The 22798-nt window shown below is 36.3% G+C and overlaps 2 protein-coding genes across 2 annotated transcripts; one reads left to right on the top strand and one right to left on the bottom strand.

The window, feature by feature from the left end:
- Positions 1–8696: 8696 nt before the first annotated feature.
- LOC137733418 (DEAD-box ATP-dependent RNA helicase 8) lies at positions 8697–15424 on the top strand. The gene is made up of 10 exons (XM_068472569.1): positions 8697–9427; positions 10968–11028; positions 11268–11502; positions 11726–11964; positions 12594–12845; positions 12946–13126; positions 13648–13736; positions 13854–13927; positions 14015–14129; positions 15022–15424. Exons 1-9 carry the CDS (start codon positions 9123–9125, stop codon positions 14091–14093), a joined length of 1515 nt encoding a protein of 504 aa, XP_068328670.1. The 5' UTR covers positions 8697–9122; the 3' UTR covers positions 14094–14129; positions 15022–15424.
- A 462-nt stretch (positions 15425–15886) lies between these two features.
- On the bottom strand, positions 15887–19308 carry LOC137733417 (receptor-like protein EIX2). The gene is made up of 2 exons (XM_068472568.1): positions 16230–19308; positions 15887–16094 (listed from the first exon to the last, which is right to left on the bottom strand). The coding sequence occupies exon 1, from the start codon at positions 18990–18992 to the stop codon at positions 16233–16235; it is 2760 nt and encodes a 919-aa protein (XP_068328669.1). The 5' UTR covers positions 18993–19308; the 3' UTR covers positions 15887–16094; positions 16230–16232.
- Between the last annotated feature and the right edge of the window lie 3490 nt (positions 19309–22798).

The following is a 22798-nucleotide window of genomic DNA, read 5'->3' on the forward strand; positions in this document are numbered from 1 at the left end:
AAACATCATGATCTTGAGAACTAGATAAAATAAGAGAAGACTGGCCTTGATTTACAGAAGCTTGAAAATCTGGAGGTACTTGTGGAGTAGTGAAAGAAACCCCTTGACAGCCAGAAAGGTCAGGAAACTGAACTGGAGATGAAACAACAGGATACTGGAACTGAGAAGAATAATCTTGAAACGCATAGTTGGCAGTGAGGGAAGGAGGAGGAGGAGCCCCTTGGTAAGCATAGTTACCCCTGTGTCTACAATCAATGGCAATATGGCCCCTCTTACCACAAATCTGACATTCTTGCACAAGCGGAGGAGTTTCAGTTCTGTACAGACAAGTCACTGCCGTATGTCCTTTCCTTGAACAAATCTGACATTCAGGAACTACATTCTGTCTAGTTGTAGTGTTACCTGACCAGTAATTACCAGAGCGATTACCATTGAACTTAGGTCGATAGCCACCGTTCCCTTTGCCTTTGTAACCATTACCGCCAAATGAATTGCCATAGTTAGGACCAGAAGAATTAGAACCACTATGACCAGACTGAGTACTATAGGTATTGCCAAAAGAAGTATGGCCAGTATTATGACCAAAAGGCCTAGGTCCCTGATTACCAAAATGATTTCGAGGCCCATTAAAAACATTGGCACTAGGAGGAAACGGCTGACAGGGCTGAGAAGTTGAGCCACCTGAACTAGAGTAATCAGGAGCAACAAGACCAAAACCAACATTGGAGGAAAGTGGCACCATAGAGTCAGAACCAGTAGAAGAACTGGATGCATGTAAAACTGATTGATATGCAGAATTACCACCAGAGGAAACTGGAACAGAACCATTACCATACATAGCTGCCATGCTGTGAACAAGAGACTGCATCCTAGCTTCTATAATCTTTTCAGCCCCTAAGAGTAGAGCCCTGAATTCTTTCAACGAGATAGGTGTATCTCTGGCCAATACCACAGTTCTGATCGTATCAAAGTCAGCAGGTAAACCAGTCAATGCAGTAATAACCAAATCATTGTCTGTAATCTTTTCACCAGCTGCAATAAGTTTGTCTTTAATTGTCTTCAACCTCAACAAAAACTTATCAACATTATCACTTCCTTTCTGAATAGTGTGTAACTCAGCTTTCAAATGATTCACAGTAGCACTCGAGACAAACATATATCTATCTTGTAAGGCAGTCCAAGCTTCATGAGTAGTTTTACAACCAACAACATATTCCATGGCATCATCACTCAAAGTGGCAATAAGAAGACTCAAAAGAGCCATATCAGTTTTAACCCAAGCTTTATAGGCAGCACTAATTTCATTGGTAACCCCCAATTCAGTAGTAATAAGAAATTTGGGAGGACAAACTGATTCACCAATAAAATGATCAAACAAATCATACCCACGAAGAACAGAACAGAATTGAAAGTTCCACTTGATGAAATTGTCATCATTCAACTTAATAGTCAACATTCCCAAAAGATTTTCAAGTTTAACCGAGTCAGTCATCATGCGTGAGTAAAAATGAACACCACACAGAAATGGGAACAAAAAAACCCAGAAAAATCGTCTTCCAAAACACAGAATTTAACAACAAGAATCTACAATCTTGATGAACAATTGGTTATCGACCTTAGTTCATCAACCAATATGAAATTAATTGGCATCGGCCTTCAAGAAACAATCAAATCTTCAACTAAAAAACACAATATGTGATGATTCATCGAGGCATCGGCCTTTAACACAGATGAATCCAAGAAATCCGAAAAAAAAATCCCAAATTTTCTTCACAACAGAAATCCTAAATCGAGATAAAGAACCAAGAAAATCTCACTGAGCAGCGGAAAGAACACAACCAGAATCAATCGCCCAAGCATATCTGGCTCTCGATACCATCTTAACATTCTTGTATGAGCTGAAGAATCTGTGAGAAAAATAAACCCTAGTAATCTTGTAGAAGAAGAAAGAAAGTTGTATTGTATTTCTCTGATATTCTGTTCTTACACACAGTATTGACTTAACAGAAAATGAAAGAGTATAAAGCCTATTTATACCACATATTAAAAGTAGCTTATCTCTAAAGCTAGTGCTAACATGGCATGTGGCACATGTATATCCAATAGCACTGATTATCACAACAAAATCGATGAATGCTGAGTAGATTAGCGGAAGCAGAAGGACAATGCAACACAGAATTTAAAGGAAATTTAGACACGGAACCGGAACCAATATGCTTAATAGACAAACCTGCACCATTACCAACAGCGACTTGATCTTGACCAGTGTATTCTGTGGAGAGGCTCAAATTAGCTAAATCATTGGTAATATGTGACCATGTGCCACTGTTGGCATACCATGTAGGGGACTGTTCATTGCCCACATGAGAGGCAGCCATCACAGCATCAGATTGTGAAGACGGATATCAGCCTTCGAAGAAAGGAGACTTGAAACCGTTTATAGTAGAATGACGAAGATCACCACGATAGTTACTACCATTAGAGGAAGAACCAATGTTACGATATCCAGAAGATAAAAAAGCAACCGCAACATGGTTAGGAAGATAGGAAGAGTGAGGAAAAGCAGCAGCGGGTGTAGGAAGAATTTCTCGATTCTGAAACAAGCCACTGCCGGATCCACCATGGAACAAACCACCATTTGAACCACAGTGGCAGCCAACAAAGGGATTACCAGCACCACGACCTTGAAAACCACTATGACCAAATGAGGATGTACGACCATTGCCACAGTGAAGTGTGGTTCCACGACCAAGATCATATCGCAAGACTCATAAGATTCTCTTTTGCTTTAACCGAAGTAACGGTACTTTTGAAAGCAGGACCAACACCATTTAAAATCAGCTCCATAAGATCATTTTCATCAATGGGCTTTCCCGCAAGAGCCAATTGATCAGCAAAGTTGGCCAAGTACTCGGGATTGAGAGTCGTACCATCCTGAACAAACATTGCTGGACATGTTTTTGTACTATCAACATAGCCAACAAGATCATTACTTTTAAGGGATTAAATTGGACAAGCCACAACATATAATTGGTTCGATCAAGTTTGATTGAAACCAAATAGGAAATATTAGGAAGGGAACTTGTAAGAGGAGAAGAAGCGGCCATGGAAACTGAAGATAAGTTGAGTAGATGGTAAGGCAGAAAAGGGAAACAAAAATTGCAGTCAGAGGTTTGTCGTTAGACAAATAGCTCTAATACCATGAAGAGAATGGTATTTGAAACTTAGAATTAAGATCTGTTTTGGAGAAATAATCTGTTAATTTATTTATATATCGAAATGGTACAAGAAAGACTCCTTATATAGGAGTGTTGGAGTCACATGACAATAAAGACAGCAGCTCCCAACTATAATAAAAGCCGCTATACAACAGTGAGTGCCCATACAATAGACCCTTGACTTTGTTTGCTTGACTTTGTATCCACAATAGACAAACTCGCTTAATTCTTATCTCCATCATTCTTATCTTTGTCAGTCCCTTCATTATAAGATCTCGGTTCCAAATTAATTGAAGACAAACTAATCAGCCAGTACTAGTTTATGGTGATGCATTTTGTTGTTATTGATAATGTGGTTGCTGTTACAGGAGCCTCTTGGTGGTGCACAATTGAAACTTTTGAAGAATGCTCAAGAAAAGATATCGAAAGGGGAAGCAACGGATAAGGTCTTAAAGTCAGCTAACTTGGAGGTTGTCGGCGTGACCAAGAAAAAATGTGGTGACTGCTCCTCCAGAGTTGAAGGAGGAGATAGTAAAGGCGAACGCCGGGATTTATGAGGAAATTGAAAGAGTTGTAAATGAAGCCGGTATTAGTGGAAGAATGGAGGAGTTGAAGGCTGATATAGGAAAAGGCTTATCAAGTTCAGAAAGAAAGAGAAAGGGCAGAAGCAATGAAAAAGGAGGAGATTCTTACTGCTTTGGATGTAGAAGCACTAAAAGCAAAGGTTGAGAGTTTGACAGTGGAAGTAGGCCTTCCTAATGAAATTGATGCAGAAGGTAAGATTAGTAGTGCTGAAAATGGTAAATTTGTAATACCTTTTTCATGGTCCTCGAGATAATTTGTTACGGCGTTATGTAATTTTGTATTCGTGCATGTTTACACGATAACTACAAATTAAGAAGCTATGTTACAATGATAGAGTATTTATCCTAGCGTTCGTGGTAAAAATTTGATAAAACCAATAATGATCACTCGGTTTGAATACGTTACAATGATAAAGTATTTATCCTAGCGTCCGTGGTAAAAAAATTGATAAAGCCAATAATAGTCCCTCGAGTTGAATAAAAAAGAGAAAAACGTAGATTTTATGTAGTCCATTTAAAGTGAAATATCATTTCATCGAATTTAACTTCTCCTTCTGACAAGGAGAAAGCAAAACCTATGATGCTGTCCAAAGCAATTATTGTCCGATCTTCCCACACATATGGAAAGAAAAGAGAAAGGTGAGAAGGGTGATGTTGCTTAACTTGTTTATATGTGCAAAAGAATCTCAAATTGGAAACATGACAAAGCATTACTAATAATTTATTTTCTTCAATTATCCAACTTTTTGTATCTCTATAATTGTATATTTTATGTAATTAATGAAATCTTTTTTGTCAACCAAAAGAGAGTGAAAAAACAACTTAGTCTTCTATCACACAAAAAAAAAAAAATGATGGGCAATAATGTAATTTCATAGGTCCAAATTTTATTTTATTTTTTTATTGAAACCTCACCTACAAGTTATGTTAAAATATCTCTAATATTTAAAATTTTGAAAAAAAAAAAAACCCAAAAACAAAAACCTCCCACTCCCCCCACGTTCTCTCCCTCTCTCATTCTTATTTTCTAAAAAAATGTGCTCATACACACAAGGTATATAGGCAAATGCTAGTTGTATATTAAAAAAAAGAAGGGGCTCATATTGCTTAGTATTTGTATGTATTATTGATGGAAGAGACCTTGCTAACCATTTTCTCAAAATACCAAGCATGACCCCAATTTAACATTTTTACTCCTATTTATAACAGACAAATTTTAATATAAGCGGGGGGCAGACAACTTTTAATATAAGCGGGGGGCTAAATAGTAATTTTACATTAAAACGAAAATTTAGCAAGCATGTCCCGATTTTGTTATTATTAAAAAAAGGAACTCCACATTCTCCCCTTCTCATTTGATCTCTAATAAAAAGAAAAGAGAAAAATCTTCTCAAACACAATGTGAACACCTTTGCTAGTTTATTTTACTAAGAGCTTGTTTAGAAGTGCTTTTAAAATGACTGAAAGCGTTTTTGGTGAAAATGTTTTTAAAACCATTCCTTAGTCAAAATCTAAGTGAATCTTGGAAAAGTACTTAAGTGTTTCCTGCTAGAAGCACATATCTGGTACTTCATCCAAAAAGTACGTAAAGTGCTTTTGGAACCCAAAATTAATTTCACCAAAAACACTTTCAGTTATTTTAGCACTTCCAAATGAACTCTAAAAAGTTACCGTTACCATATGCAACATCTTTTGAAGGAGTCCTTTAAGGAAATGGATCCCCATTTTTTCTCAAAAATGTGGATTAGTTTTGAAGCCCACACCACATCGAACTTCCATGATCCGAACCACCTATTTTCAAGTTGCACATCATAGATCATCCTTGCAAAATAATAGCCAAAACAAAAATATTTGAGACATCTAATTGAGTTCAAAGCAATTAACAACATTTTCTTCTATAAGAAACAACGTGATAATTAAATAGGCAAACGTTTTTGGATTGAAACGAATTTTTGCAAGGATGATATATGAATAGAGGCTTACAAAATAAATGGTTCAGATCATTGAAATTTAATATAGAGTGAGTCTCACAACTAATCCATATTTTGAAGAAAAAAAAAAGAAAAAATCTCTTCTCTTAAAGGGCCTAAACGTTCAAATGTTGGTGATTCATCAATACCACTGCTACAATTGGAATCCCTGCAATGGGCATTAATCCTGAATAGCGACGTATTATTGGGAACAGTAAGTCCAACAATATGAGGTCTCCAACAGGGCGTTGCTCATCAAACAATAACACACTATTGAGTGCTGTAACCATCAATGCGAGCAATCCAACTGGAAGCTCCCTAAATGGCATAACTTGCCAAACGACTCATTATTGAGTGTTATGAGTCTATCTATATGACTGCTACAATTGGAAGCTCCCCCAAATAATGTAATTTTATATAACGACACACATTGGATGTTGTAAGTCCATTAATGCGAGTGTGCAATTGGAAGCTCTCTAAGAGTAGTTCCATCGTGGTCTTTTGCCCGGTGGACTGGCGTTAGAACAGGGCCGGATAGCCCGAGTGACTTGGTCCAACGTGTACCAACCCGAGGGAGAGGCCCGGCCCGAGGGAGAGACCTGGCTCGAGTTACCAGCCCAAGAGCCCGAAGGCAACGTGATGCAAGGCTGACGTTGCCCAGACGTCAACCACTTTTTTATTGCCAGAAAATGGCCTGCAAGGGCTGGAAGGATTCAAACTGAGCAAGAGCTCCAAAACCCACAAACTTGCCGGAGTTTGCTCCAAGGAGGTGACCAAAAACTGGGCAAGGTTTCAAATAAATTGCAGGGGTTAAACCTCTGGTTTCAAACTGAGAAAACACCACAAATCTTGTCCCAAGCAACATTAAGACATAATGAAACTAGATTTGCATAGAGAACCTCACCTGGGTTCGAGTTTCAGATCTTGAAGCTCTCGGCTTCAATGGTGGTTTACACCGTGATAGTCCGATGACGCATGCAACGGTATTGCTAGGATCCTTTAGTCCCAGAGATTAAGGATTCATGGTTTTGGAGTTTGATTTGTTTAATTTTCGAAGAGGAAAGTGGGTGAGAGCTCTTGGAGCTCTAGAGAGGGTGAGAGTGTCGAGAGCTTAGAGAGAGAGAGAGAGAGAGAGAGAGAGAGGGAGAGGAACTTCAGAAAAATGAAGAGAAGTGAGAAAGATGAGTGAAAGTAAAATATTTTCCAGGAAAATGAAGAAAGTAAAATATTTTGTATTATTTTATAAATAAATAAAATACTATTATTTTATTGCCTATTGCCAGGGCTATTCAAGTGTAGGAGTCGAGATGCAAAAGGTAGTTACTGTTCATTAAGGGCAGTTACTGTTCACTGGATGGATTAAATAATGAACACGGTGGAAGTGCTTTAAGAAATGTAACCCCGTAAATAATGACTCATGGTTGAATGTGAGTTCATATGGAGAGAGTAATATTTCTATGAACTAAAAAAAGGTAGTTTTGTAAGAGGAAAATAATAATCAATTGTTTTTTATGAGATATATGATGAATGCTACGGTGAAAGTGAATAGTGAAACTGTACCAAAAAATGAGGAAAAATACAAGTTGAATCCTTTGTTTGGTTTAGTTTTTTCCTTAACTCTTAATCCTTATGATTTATTATAAATCCTAAATTGTGAGCTAAACATTGATCAACATAACAATTTTAGATATATTTTATTAATCAAATGCCAAACACTCCTTTCAAGTTTCATCTATATATATAAAGTGAGAAGGTGAAAAATGTGAAAGTTTTTAATATCCTACAGTGTTCACTTTAATAGAGAAGAACATTGAACAATCATCCAAACAAAATAGGGACAAAATGATACCAAACTTTAATATTTATTATAAAGTAGGAACAATCATCCAAACTTTAATATCTCTACTAATTAATAAAAGGGAAAATTAGAATCTCCTGCAATTTTTCTATATCATTTAGATTAAACATCTGTACTTTTTTAAAATTTGATTAAAGTGCTTTGACCAATACTCACTTCTATTTTTTTTAAATTAAAATAATTTTTGAATTTATCCTTTTATTTGCATGATGCACTTTTCCTTATTTAGTGGAGATATTAGTAATTAAACTATATTTTCTCTTCTTCCAAATATGTTTTTTCGATCACAATTTTTTTTTGTTATGCAAATATTTAATATTATTTCTTTTTCCAAATGGTTTTTTCATTTTCAAATAGTTGGTGATCAACATAAAAGCTCTGTATAATTTTTTTAATTTTTTTTTTTTTAAGTATAGTTGTTGACGAATTATTATTAAGTACAATACATTACGTATATATTATCTGCAGGTACCTTTGAATTTACAAAAATCATTAATTGGTACATTTATTTGCAATTTTGATACGTTTGATTTGATACATATTGTTAATATTTGCACATTATTTTTATTTTGTACACATTGTGCATTGGTACGTTTATATTATTCTCAATCCTATTTTCTCTTAACTTATTAAAAAAAAAAACTTATTTCGGTACGTTTGATTTTGGGGGATTTAAAAATATTTTAAACTATTTTGGAAAGAAAATATCTTAAATTGTAGATAATTATTGCTAAATTGTAGCATTATTGTGAAAATAAATTGAATCTAACTAACTTTTTTTTTTTTTTTTTAACAATTATCTCTAATGGAGGAGAGTGTAATAAAAAAAGTAGATTATTAAAAATTTGTTACAATGTAATATGCATATAACACCAAAATTATCACAAAAAAATAGTTTATTTAAATCACTAAAAGACATGAATGTTTGATTTAGAAAATTCAAAATTATGACATTTATATCAAAGATCAAAAAAAAAAAAGAAAAAAACAAAATAGAGTTCCTGATGTAATATAAGAAAACCGTGGGGGCCATTAAGCAAATAGAAACATATATGACGCCCTAGACCTTTAGCCAACAGCGGTTCGTCATCCTCTCTTCCTCTCTCTGGAGTTTTCACGTGTCTTCCATGGATTCCAAATCCAACAATTAGGTCTCAAATTCTCTCTCTTTCTCTGGAGATAAACAAACAAGCCCTTCAAATTTCACTCAGAGGCACTCATTTCGCTCAAGATCCGTACAGTTACACCCCGATTTACTTCACAATTTACCAAAACCCTAGCTTTGATTTCATTTATTCTCTTCGTTTTGTAGCAATTTTCCCCAATTTCGTTACCAAGCGGAGAAAACATTTTAAATTCGCGCTTGGTTTCGCCTTTTTGCGGTGACGATCTAGCCACCCAGAGAAACCCTAGTCCAGTTGTTTATTTATTTATTTTTTGTTTTTTCTAGGTTTTCAGAATTTTTTAGGGTTTTAGGTTCTGAATCGCGGCGATGAACAGTAATAGAGGTAGGTACCCTCCGGGGATCGGAGCTGGGAGAGGCGGCGGCATGAATGCGAACCCTGCATTCCAGTCTCGGCCGCCGCATCAGCAGCAGTATGTACAGAGGAACCTTTTGCCGAACCATCATCACCAGCAGCAGTACTTTCAACAGCAGCAACAACACCAACAGCATCAACAGCAGCAACAACAGCAACAGCAATGGCTCAGGAGAGGCCAGTTGGGTGGGAGTACAAGTGCTGATTCGGCCGTTGATGAGGTGGAAAAGACCGTGCAGTCGGAAGCTGTTGACCCAAGGTGTGTGCGTTCTTTCGTATAATGCATGTTTTGTGTTATGGTTGGCTTTTATGTGTGGTTGGGAAAAATTGGTTCTGTAGGAATCTAGTTACGTTATTGTGCCATTTGGTGAAATGGGTTTTGTTATGGACATGGATAGTAATCGTAGCATTATGATTTTAAAAGTTCTGTACTTTTGTAGTTTGCTATGCTGTCGTGTAGCATAAGACATTGACAAATGTTCGAAAACATTCTGATTTTGGGAATGTAGGTAAGTTGCTTTCTCATCTGGTGTTAATGATGTGTTTTTAATTGATAAGCTTTTGACCTATCATGGATGTTACGATGTATGGAGGAACTTTTCCGATTCCTGTTCAGGTTCCATTTGTATGGGTATCAGATGTATCTTGTGCTCGAGCTTCCGATTTTAAGATAAGTCCTTTAAAGAAAATCTGTTTTGTGCTTGTCTTTGGGTATTTAAGTTGTAGAAAGGTTAGAATGTTTTTGCAGTCTGGCATCAATTGAGGGGCGCCACAAATCTCCCTCAGTCTATTCCGAAGATAAGCGTGTAAGAAAGTATTGGTCACTTGTTCGATTGTACATGGATGTGTCTTCTCCTCTGGGGCAACCTTTCATTGCTTTTCCTGATTTTTCTGATTGGTGTTAACATGTGCACTTGGGGATTAGTTTCCAAAATCTCCTGGTGTTAGTCCAGTAGTAGCACGAGCTGAGATAAGAGCCTCAGGAAGCATTTGCATTGTGTTCGATTCTCCATGGGTCTGTAGACTCTTGTGGGACCACCTTCCATTGTTTGTCCTCGTTGTAGATTGGAGTGTCTACACATGCCTTTGGGGACTAGTCGGGTTCAAGACTAAGATGCCCCTGAGTTAACAGAAAAAGAAATTAGTGAGGACCACAAGCACTGGCCTAGTTCTTTTCTGGATCCATCCATGATTGGATCCACACAAATAGTGATTATACTAATTAGTATTAATTACTAAACTATCTATTGGTTGCAAGATGGGGTGATTTATATAGGATAAACATGGAAAACCCAATTAGGATATGAGGGAATTTTTTATTAGAGTAAAACCGCTAAAACTAGTACATCTGAGTCATTTGTGTTAAAAAGTTAGCTCCTTGGACCTGTTTCTTGGACGAAGATTCTTGATGATTCTGGTTGATATTGTAATTTAAAGGTTCTGTACCTACGGTTTGGTTATTCAGTGTAAGTGAAGACTTGTTTTGCATTGTATTTATTTTGGAGTACTGATAAATCATATGCTTAGGAGTTCTTGACATCGGAGTTGTTTCAATGTACCCCTTGAGTTAATGAATCATAATGGCAGTTTCAAATATCAAATTAAACTGTTTAGTTGTTGGTTTACAACTTTATATTATACCTATTGAAAAAGCTTTTCTTTGAACATATTTTGTCATCAGTTATCTGTTAATATTATCTCATTTTTTTTTTTTATTTATCCCTGCAACATATTATGGTTATAAATCATACTCTACATGGTATCTTATTTTGGTTTCCTCTTTTACTTATCCTCTTTAGTTCGCAAGATTGGAAAGCGAGATTAAAGATTCCAGCACCTGATACACGTTTCAGAACAGAGGTTCGTTATTTATTATTTGATATGCAATTCTTTATCATGTGTACCGTATTGTTAATGTGATACTTCTCTCTAGATTTTGAAGAGCAAATCATTCAATTCCAGTTTTATGTGATTTTTAAAATAAAATGAAAAATCAAGTTGTTTAAGCTCACATCAAAGTTCAAACTCAATGAATGAATAATATTTAAAACAATAGTTGTTTGAGATTTCCTATTCTAGTTACTAATGATTTCCTTCAGGATGTAACTGCAACAAAAGGAAATGAGTTTGAGGACTATTTTCTGAAACGTGAGCTGCTGATGGGAATATACGAGAAGGGATTTGAAAGACCATCTCCTATTCAGGAAGAAAGTATTCCAATTGCTTTAACCGGTAGTGATATTCTTGCTAGAGCTAAAAATGGAACGGGAAAGACAGCTGCTTTTTGCATCCCTGCCTTGGAAAAAATTGATCAAGATAACAATGTAATACAAGGTTTGTTCTCTACCATCGAATTGCATCTTCCTGCACATCTTAGGCTCAATCAAAAGATCAGACTGTTGGGGGCTTTTGTTTTAATGCTGCTTGATTGACTGTAGAAATCTTTGCTAAAAGGCTGCCATTCTGGTATAGAAAGGCTGCCAATCTGTTAGGCAGCTGGATTATGATTTGTTATAGAAACTGATTTTGTGTTGATATGTGCTTTATTATTGTACAGTTGTTATTCTTGTTCCAACTCGTGAGTTAGCTCTTCAAACGTCACAAGTCTGTAAGGAGCTAGGGAAGCATTTACAAATTCAAGTTATGGTTACAACCGGAGGTACCAGCTTAAAGGATGATATCATGCGTTTATATCAACCAGTTCACTTACTTGTTGGAACTCCTGGAAGGATTTTAGATCTTGCAAAGAAAGGTGTTTGCATCTTGAAAGAATGTTCCATGCTTGTTATGGATGAGGTAAATACTTATCTAACTCCACTAATTTTACATAATATAAGAATTTTTCCCAACAATTGTTGGTTACATTCTGTCATCCTTGTTTTCTTTTGGGCACTACTAGTTTTAGGTTCCACTTTTAAGAACTATCATATAGTAGATATTTGATATAATTTTATGTTGAATTTCAATTAGTCAGTGCATGATCAGTATTTGTAGTGTATTAAATTTTTAGGTTAAATTTGTATCTTTAAGCTCGTGACGTTTTTTGTTTTAACTAATCTGTGATTGACTTATTAGAAGCGTCTTGTAAGTGTGGTGGCCAGGTCATAGGCTTATTGGTATCGACATCTCTCCTGTAGAGGGCAGATACTAAGATCAGACTCCCCCTTAAGTGGAAGGGGTGAAAATGTATCTTTAAGCTCGTGACATTATTTGTTTTAACTAATCTATGATTGACTTATTAGAAGTGTCTTTTAAGTTTTTAAGTGTGGTGGCCAGGTCATATGCTGATCGGTATCTTTCTCTCTGCTGTAGAGGGGAGAGTACTAAGATCACATTCCCCCTTCAGTGGAAAGGGTGAAAATGTGGGTTGGCTTTAGCATCATGTGCTGAAACAATCTAATGATGTTTTTGTCAATGTTTGACAGGCTGATAAACTTTTGTCCCCTGAATTTCAACCTTCAGTAGAGCAGTTGATCCGCTTCTTACCTTCACATCGACAGATTTTGATGTTTTCAGCTACATTTCCTGTTACCGTCAAGGACTTTAAGGATAGGTATCTGCAAAAACCTTATGTTATCAATCTTATGGATGAGCTTACTCTAAAGGGTATTACACAATTTTATGCCTTTGTCGAGGAGAGACAGAAAGTCCACTGCCTAAACACCCTTTTCTCTAAGGTGTGATATGAACTGTAATTATTTGTTTGTTTGTTATCATTTACTTTTAACTTCACTTCATGCGGGGTTCATGGATGTGACGATGGGTCTGTTTTTTCAGCTTCAAATAAACCAGTCAATCATATTCTGTAATTCTGTGAATCGGGTAGAATTGTTGGCCAAGAAAATAACAGAACTCGGCTATTCGTGTTTTTATATCCATGCAAAGATGCTGCAAGACCATCGTAACAGAGTATTTCATGACTTCCGTAATGGTGCATGCAGAAATCTTGTTTGTACTGGTATGTTTTTTTGTTGTGCTTTATTCTCTTTGTACATGTCATTATTTTCAAATTTTTTATTTTTACTTTTGGAAATTAATATATATATTCTATACTAGGAAGATCTGTTTATAACTATAGGTGGCCTTACAAAATATATGTATTTATTAGCATATGGCTGATTATTTTTTGGTTGTATGTGTATAAGTACAAATTTATTTATTTATTTATTTATTTTTTTTGGAGGTTTGCTGAGAGTACTTTTTCTAGACCATGAAGTTCTGATGGTTTTTAGCACTTGTGATGATATCAAAGAAATAGTGCATGTGATAAACTGTTTTATGACTCGTATTATACGTGGTTGGCTTGATCATTCTATTTCATGATTTGTTCTTCTGTGTTCATGAGTTATTCCTATTGTTTTAAGTTGCATTTCGTATGGTTGAAATTTTGACGTTTGTAATGAATGCTTTGGATACTTGATATTTTGGTTTAATCCTTTTCTTTTTTGTTCTTTTTTCTTTTTGGGATCATAACTGCAGATCTTTTTACAAGAGGAATAGATATTCAAGCTGTTAATGTTGTCATTAACTTTGATTTTCCGAAGAACTCAGAGACATATCTTCACAGGGTGTGTAAGAAACAGTATCTGCAGAAATAGATAGAGTAGAAACTGATGCCATATCTACACGATTTATTTCTTACTGTCTACTTTTTTGCTGTGTGTATGCATGTATCTCACATGCAGGTTGGTCGATCTGGAAGGTTTGGACACCTTGGTTTAGCTGTGAATTTGATCACCTATGAGGACCGTTTCAACTTGTATGTATATTTATATACCAAATCCAAATTTGCTGTATATAATGGGTTTTATGAATGAGGAATGACTTAATTCATTCTTTCCTGCAGGTATAGAATTGAGCAAGAACTTGGCACTGAGATAAAGCAAATTCCTCCCCATATTGATCAGGCAATTTATTGCCGGTGATTGGTGGTAGAAAACGTTGGTGTGACGTCAATGATGGTAACGTCTGGGTCCATGATGCTTAAGAGCTAGATTTCTAACATTGCGTTTAAGCTTGCATGTCTTGTTCTATATCCAATTCTGTTATCGTCATGTTTACCATTTGCATTTTTAAATTCTCCTTTAGTGTATGCAATCTACTGTTGTATGATGTGTAATAAATAAGAGTGGGTGGGGCGGGGTGGAAACTAGTTTATGTGGATAATCTCGTGTATTCACTTTTCATAATATTAGAGTTGTCCACATGTTTACTCCTAGGGGTTTTATTCTTCCCCAACAAATTATTCTCCACACCTGGGTTTAATTAAAAATTTAGTGGTCTCTCTCTCTGTGCAAAATGACTTCTTTAGGAAAAAAATCTTGCTCTAAATTCTTATAACCAAGTTCCAAAAAATTAAGAGATGATCTTTTCCAGGATGTTTTCTGGTAATAAGCTGCGATGTATCTGAGTTATTTTAGGTATTGGTGTTTGGAATAATTTATGGAGGAGTCGCCTTCGAACTTGTCCATTTTGGGACTAAATTTTGTCCGCCCTTAGAATCGCTGACAGGGAAGTTAGGACTTTGTCATTTGAACTAAGAATACTAATTATTCCTCCTGTCAAAGTGGGGTGTGAAATGTGTGCTGCTGTTTATGATTATTTTTTCATATTGTTGAATTTGAACAATGCAATTGGGAAACCTTCCTGGAACGTGATCAATTCATGCCCTACCAAATCTGCCATGTTTAATTGCGTAAAGATCAGAGATGTGAAATATGAATCCAAGAACTACTAGTTCCGAAGTAATTTACCAGTACCTGCATAGACTATCAAAGGCTTTGTTTGATTCTGATGTTTTGGATAGATTATTTTACGCAATTGATAATGTGCTCTTTTTTCCTTTCTTCGTAGGGATGATGGGGTGCTCTCCATTCAAGAAGCTATAGCTCTGGTGGTAGGAATACTCTGTGATGCATCGTCCCTTGAATTGTGTTTGTGTTCGTAGATCTGAAACTTTAATTGGGACCTTGAGAGTTCTTATGATTGGCCTATAGGTACCAGATAGATAATGGGTCCGGTTCAGAACTGCCGTTGTTTTTATGAACAGACTGGGTTTGTAATACTTACTGAGTTGCTGGTGTTCGGGTTTGGCCACCGTTGAACTTCTCAAGGATAGCTTGTGCAAGCAGGGAAATGAAATCTCTGCTTCCTTTTGTGTTCTTTTGTTCTCTTCTGTTTTTCCGGTTTGTTAGCCTTGACCAGCGTGTTCCATGCTTTGAAATAGTTAAATGTACCCGACTTTGTTGAATTTCTAGTTCCCTCTGTTTGCTGTTTCTGTCTTGTTTGTTTTTATTTTTTTGGGTCAAACGATAGATTTTGGCAAGTTAGGTGTTAGATTAGCCACTGACGGGATTTGAACTCATGTCATCGTGCAAGGGTTCAACTCCTTAAAAGTCTTGAACTCCGATAATGATTTGTTGGCTCCTACATTTCTTGTACATCCCTTGCATTATCCTTTCAACTCTTGGTCTTTTTTATCTCATATGCTCTATGTATTTCTCCTCTTATCACAAACATAAAAACTCAAAATAAAATAATTATCGAATGCCCTTTTGTGTTGGTATAAACCGTAAAAAACAAGCAATCGGTGATTTGAGATATACTGGGCTGTATGTTCTACTTGTTTTGACATTGAAATTGAATACTGCACTGCAGGGTATAGTTGGAAGATCATAAAATGTAAATTCTGTGTTTTTGTTAATGGATCAAGTCTTGATTGAACTATTGGAAGGAAATTTATTGAATCAGGATATATAATACACACAAAAGGGGGATGAAAATGACCTAATTAACCCCCTCAAAGATGATCAAAATAACGCATTGCAAAAACATAAAGGCCCCTAAATTGTAACTTCAAATTGCACTTCTATCTGCTTCTTTTCCAGCTGAAAGGGAGCATGGCTTGCAAACGGTTGATGCACAAGCTAAAAAGATTGAGAAAAAAAACATAGCATATATTAGTCACAAATTTAAAGACAATTAGAGAGGCCAAATTGATATTAATCATGATGGCAATGATGCCATGTCATTACACTATAGTTATGTGGAAGAGTACTTACAGTTTATCCATCAACCATTCTTCGTCGTCTTATCAACGCTACCCTCACATAAAGCCAATCGTATACATAGTTCAAGAACTTGTGGTATGTGTATCTCCATGACTTGATGAATATCAAACTCCCACAAATTCCCCAAAATCCAACAACAAATCCAAGCGCTAAACTCACATAAAATCCAGTTGTTATAAACCCATCCTTCTTTTCAACTTGATCTGGATGCTCATCTGGATGCTCCTCTGGTTGCTCCTCTGGACACTGTTGAAGTGGAATTCCACAAAGCAGAAGATTCCCATCAAAACTAGAGGGCTCATAGGTTTGGAGCTGAGACCCCATGGGAATTTTTCCAGACAGGTTGTTGTTTGACAAGTCCAAGACACCAAGACCATAAATCTGAAGAAGCCTTGGTGGAATTCCTCCATAAATTTGGTTGCTTGACAAATCGAGGGATTGTAGCAAAGCCAACTTCCCAATCTCTGGAGTTATTTGACCTGTTAAATTGTTTCTTGATAGGTTTAAAGAAACCAACCCAAAAAGATCAGTAATTTCATTAGGAATCTCCCCAGCTATTCGATTGCTCGATAGATGAATACTCTTTACAAGCCCCTGAGTACTTTTGTATTTGGACATTGTGCGTTTCCATATCAAGGATACTTCGTCATCATAATAACGCTTTGGGTTGAGACGGATGAAGCCATTCTTATAACTGACTGGACCATGCTCATTGACGTTAACGCGATACTCATGCCTGACGGTTAGATTTAAATTTCCTATTTCAGCCAAATTAGTCAAATTGTTGAAGCATTTAGGTATACTTTCGGAGATATTGTTTATCGAGAGATCCAAAATTTGAAGGTGTTTCAGATTACACAACTGCAACGGAATGCTTCCATAGAAGTGATTAGAACGGAGGATAAGGATAGCCAACTTTGGAAGTCCAATCCCTAACCATTCAGGTATTAACCCTGATAAATTATTTTCTCCAACATCAAAGACCACGAGCCTTGTACAATTCTTCAAGGATGAAGGCAATTCTCCAACAAATCCGTTCTTGTTCATCTTCAGTGTTTGAATTGAAAATAAAGAGCCCATTGTGGCAGGAATTTTCCCAAAGAGAGCATTGTAACTCAAATCTAGAAAGGCTAGATGTTCAAAATGCATCCAACAATCAGGAAGTTCTTCATATAAATAATTGCTTGAGACATCAAGAAAGCCTAAATAACTAACCTTGACTGGACACAAGAAAGAAGTTAACTCTGAAAGCTTGTTGTTGGAGAGATCTAGAGATGACGCTTTGGAAAGGAATGAAGGGATTGGACCTTCCAATTGGTTCCAACTCAAATTCATGCTAGGAGGGTAAGATGAGGGAAACTCAAATCTTGAATTTGGAATTTTTCCTCTAATTTGGTTGTTGGAGAGATCCATATCAATCAGAGAGAGATTCATACTAGTCAAAAAACCATCATGAGACAGCTTGTCCCAAAACCAACTTGGAAGGATATCAGAAATTCCTGTATTTGAAATATCAAGAGATAAATAATTTTTCTGAGTTTGAAGCCATTTTGGAAAATGCGGACCTATTGTGCAAGATCGCAAATTTATGTAATCCAATTGGAAAGGAGGAACCCAATTAGAATTGAAGTTTAAATTTAGTGAGTTGAAGGACAAATCCAAATAAGTTAATTTGGAGAGATTGGAGAAGTGGCTTTCTGAAACCACCCCCTCTAGAGCATTCTCTCCAAGGTCGATATTCTCGAGCTTAGGCATTTGCCCAATACTTTCAGGTATTGTTCCACTCAATTGATTTCTAGAGAGCAATAATTCTTTCAATGATGAAAAGTTTGTGACATTAGGAATTGATCCAGAAAGAAGATTGTCTGAGAGGTACAGAATCTCAAATGAGTTCTGATCAGGGCATGTAGACATTAATGTTTGAACCAACCTGGAAAGCTGTCCACTCAAAGTGTTGCTGGAAAGTTTCAATGCTTGCAGATTACATAACCTGGAAAAAGATTGCGGAATCCCTCCCTCAATTTGGTTGTCAGAGAGGTCAAGATGAACAAGGCTGGCATTGTAGTTTGACAACCATAAAAATATTGAAGAAGTAAGTTGGTTGGAACTGAGGTCAACATGAGCAAGAGATTTTGAAGAATTTATGTTAAAAAAAGTACTGGAATGAATAAGAGGAGAATGAAGACCACAAAAAGACAATGACAAGTTTGTAAGTTTAGGGAGCATATTAATTGCTTCCAACCAGTCAGAAGAATTACTGAGATTGATCGAACTGAGACTCAAATAGGTTAACGATGAAAGGTGAGGGAGCCATGAATTAAGATTTGCAACACTAGCAAAGTCATTGTGGACGAGATTGAGATATTGCAAGTGAGTAAGATTTCCAACCTGACTTGATATTTGACCACCAAGAGAATGGTCCTGGAGATCAAGTTTGACAACGTGACCAGTATATTCATCACAATAGACTCCCTGCCATGATGCACAACAATCTTGTTTTTGGGCTTCGCTTCCCCACGAAGAGAGGAGATTGTTGCTATCCACGAGGCCTTGTTTGAAAGCAAGGAGTGCTTCCCTTTCCCTGTCTATGCACCTCATCACCTTCGGCACCTTAGCAATATCCCTGTGGCCAGCCCCTCCTGAAGAAATATTGACTTCAAAGGATAGGGAAAGGTTGCAACATTGAAACAAAATTAGGACCACAATTATTGAAGCATGAAATAGTTTGAAGCACCTATTTCCTTCACCCTGCATCTTAACAACAATGAAGAAGAAAAAGTATTTTAGCTCCGTTATTGAAAACTGGAAAGCAATTTGGAAGAAGATTGCAACATTGCAAGCATATATATACACATAAAATCACCTCTTAGACGAGAAAAGTATGCATTACAGTTGTAGTAGTTAAAGCAAGGTTAATTGTTCGAAAAGGACGTGATCGATGTACAAAATACTGTAAATTAAGAAGCAAAATCTGCTTTTCAACGTAAACTAGGCCCTATCTTTCTTTGTCAATATCATTCAATAACACTGATGTGTGGAAAATGCAAATAAAAATCAAACAAATCTACCAATATACAAGTAAAACAGGTCACAGTATTAACTTGACTTACTTTTATAGCTAGAAATTAAATTAGATAAGAGAGAATTTCGCACTTCATTTTTTTTCTAGGTAAGCCTCGATTTAGACAAAGACGACTCGAGTGGCCAGTTATTCATTTGACTTACTAATTGAATAATCCATAATTATAGTGGTAACTACATGATGTTAACCAAAAAAAAAAACATCCAAATCAGAAAAATCGTATTTTCTTTTTCATCTTTTTGTTTGTGGACAGAATAGGAAGCCATTGGATTGGAGAAATTAATGGACAAAAAGTCTTTGGTAATGACTTGACTTACTGTTCCTTGTAGAAATTTAGTTACACAACCCAACTGGGGTTATTGACTTGACTTGCTAATTCAATTAATGAAACGGGATGCTAAGATGCCTGCGCCAAAAAAATCATGCAACGCGGGCCGTGTGGAAAACTTAAAACATCATACGCGTTGGAGGACCGATTCCACAACAGCGCGTGAAGATCAATTCCACCATACGCTCTAAATGTTAATGTATTCAATCTTGGTTGAAATATTTGTCTTTTTTTCTCTGTAACTTAGATTAATTATTTCTTGTAAGTTTCTCAAGGAATTTATTGAAAATGATAGAATGATACACTATTAGAAGTGGATAAAAAGGACCTAGCCACTCAAAGGTAACATCGATCTCTGCGATACAAAAAAAGGCCACAAGATTAAGAAGCAAAATATCAGCCCCAACTAGGCCCTAGCTTTATCTTCAATATCATTCCATTATTTGCGCTGACCTATTTGAAAAAAAAAAATTTAGATTAAACATATCAACCCAAAAACTAAGGCCTCGTTTGGCAGCTCGGGCTGTACTGACTATTTTTGTCGGATAGGATAAATAGCCACCGGATAGTACTGACTAAATTAGTCGGATGTTTGGTGCAGTATCGGACTAGTGACTGTATTATTTATACTGTGTTTGGTATTACACTAGATAGGAGGAATCAAACTTAAAAAAAAAAAAAAATTTTAAAAAGTGAAATCATTTTTTTGTTCCCAGATCTCTCCGCACCCCCCAAACACCCTCCCTCTCTCTCCCTTCTTCTTCCCCGACTCCAGAAGAATCCCAAATAATTGTTCCCCAACACTCTCCGCCACACCCCCCAAACTCCCTCCCTTTCTCTCCCATATTCTTCTTCCCCGACTAAATAATCTGGGCGTTTTGGTTGGTTTTATTAAGCGGGTGTATACCGTGTTATCCGATCCGACCGGTTAAATTAATCCGGCGCTTATTTAGTACAAGTGAACGCCAAACACCCGAGTTCATATAACTAATCCTATCCGATCCTTTATCCGATCTGTCAAACAGGGCCTAAGAGAATTTTAACGAAAAATTTTCGGTACTGTTCACTTTAACGAAAGACCGCATTTTTACACTAAAAAGTCAATTTTGGTACTATTCAATTTACCCTTTATTTTGTCCTTATCGTTAAAACTCAAAATTTTCAAATCATTTTTATTAGTTTTCCTAAAAACTAATAAAAGGGGCCACACTTTGTTTTATTGGTGTCGTGCAGGGGATAAAATGGTTGTCCGGAAATCTCACTTCTTAAGTTAGACAAAGACAACTCGAGTTTCCAGTTATTCACTCAACTTCCTAATTGAATAATTCGTAAAGATAGCTGTAACTACATAGCAATGATGTTAACAAACATCCAAATCAAAAATCATATTTTTTCTTCTTTTTCTTTGTGGACAGAATAGGAAGCCATTGGATTGTGGAAATTAATGGACCAAGTCTTTTGAAGTGACTTGACTTAATGCTCCAAGAAATTCAATTACACAGCCCAAATGACGGGGTATTAACTTGACTTGCTAATTTAATTAATGAAAAAGGATGCTAAGATGTCTGTGTCCAAACACTTATGCGACGCCCGCCGTGTGGAAAACTTAAAACCACGTGATGTCATGCTAATGATCCAGGACGCGATTTTAGCATCGGGGGTGTAAGTGAGTCATTCCCCCGAATAGGAAGCCATTGTGTTGGGGAATTCATTAATGGACCAATTTGGTACGCAGTGACCGTAGCTTCACTACCGGATAACTTTTCTGGCATTGAAATCTTGTGCAAATTTCAAGGAACTGAACAGTAAACTCTGAGACGAAGTGATTGAGTGTGAAGGTTGAATAATAGCTCCAAGGCTTCCAAGACCCCAATATATTGAATCCAACTGGAAAGGAGGAATCCAGTCTGAATACATGTTCAAATATCTTAATCTGGAGAGTAGGGGGAAATGGGTTTCGATCAGTCAATATTATTACCACTTCTAGACGTGTGGAAGAAACAGGTAAAAGCAAACAAAATATGTATTGTGTGAAACTGAATTGACTTCAAACAATATAAGTGGCCTGGGATTATAACTACACAACAACGATGTTAGAGAACATCTAAGTCTATAAAAAAGGGTTTAGAATTAAGTTAGAAATTCTTAAATCAGAAAAAAAACTGAGGTTATAACAAGGAAAATGATAAACACACACTCCTGGTTAATTATGTTTGTTGTCTCTGCATGATTCATTCAATCTGACGATCAAAGTGTGTGAGAAATTAATATAATTTTCATTTAATAAAATCTGTCATTCAAGGCTTTATAATACAACAAATTAATCATCCTCAAGTTTCTTTGACACCCTTACAACTCCCAAAATAACTTGACAAATTCCTATGTGACAATACTTTAAATTCTCCTTTAATGTATGCAATATATTGTTGTATGTTGTGTAATAAATGGAACTAGTTTATGTTGATAATCTTGTGCATTCACTTTCCAAATATCAGAGTTGTCCATAAGTTACTCTTTCGGGGTTTTATTCTCCCCCAACATACCATCCACACCCGGGTTTAATGAAAAATTTTATGGTCTATCTATCTCTGTGCAAAACGACGTCTTTAGGGAAAAAAATCTTGCCCTAAATTCTTTTAACTAAGCTCCAAAAAAAAAAAATAAATAAATAAATTAAAAGAGATTATCTTTCCAGGATGATCTGGGAATAAGGTGGGATGTATCTGAGTTATTTTGGTTGTCTGTGTATGGAATAATTTATGTATGAGTCACCTTCACACTATTCCATTTTGGGACTATATTTCGTCCGCCCTTAGAATCGCTGGCAGGGAAGTTAGGAAGGGTCACTACCAAAGGTCCATTAATTTCCTCAGTACGGGTACATAATGACGTCTATTATTTTTCCAGATTCGAGTGACTCATATTGACTTGACTTACTAATTGAATTTATTCAACAAAAAGAGCATCCAAATCAGGAAAAATAATGGACGTCGTTGTGTACCTGTAATGGGGAAATTAATGGACCTTTGGTGGTGACCCTTCACTACCAACGAGTGCATTTTTGCTCACCACCATTTGGTGTGATGTATTCTTACTAATTTATTTATCATCGTTAGATGAGTTTGAATTTTGAGATTTATGTTTATCTGT

The sequence above is a fragment of the Pyrus communis genome, chromosome 5 (genome assembly GCF_963583255.1).
Source record: "Pyrus communis chromosome 5, drPyrComm1.1, whole genome shotgun sequence".
Classification (NCBI taxonomy): Eukaryota; Viridiplantae; Streptophyta; class Magnoliopsida; order Rosales; family Rosaceae; genus Pyrus; species Pyrus communis.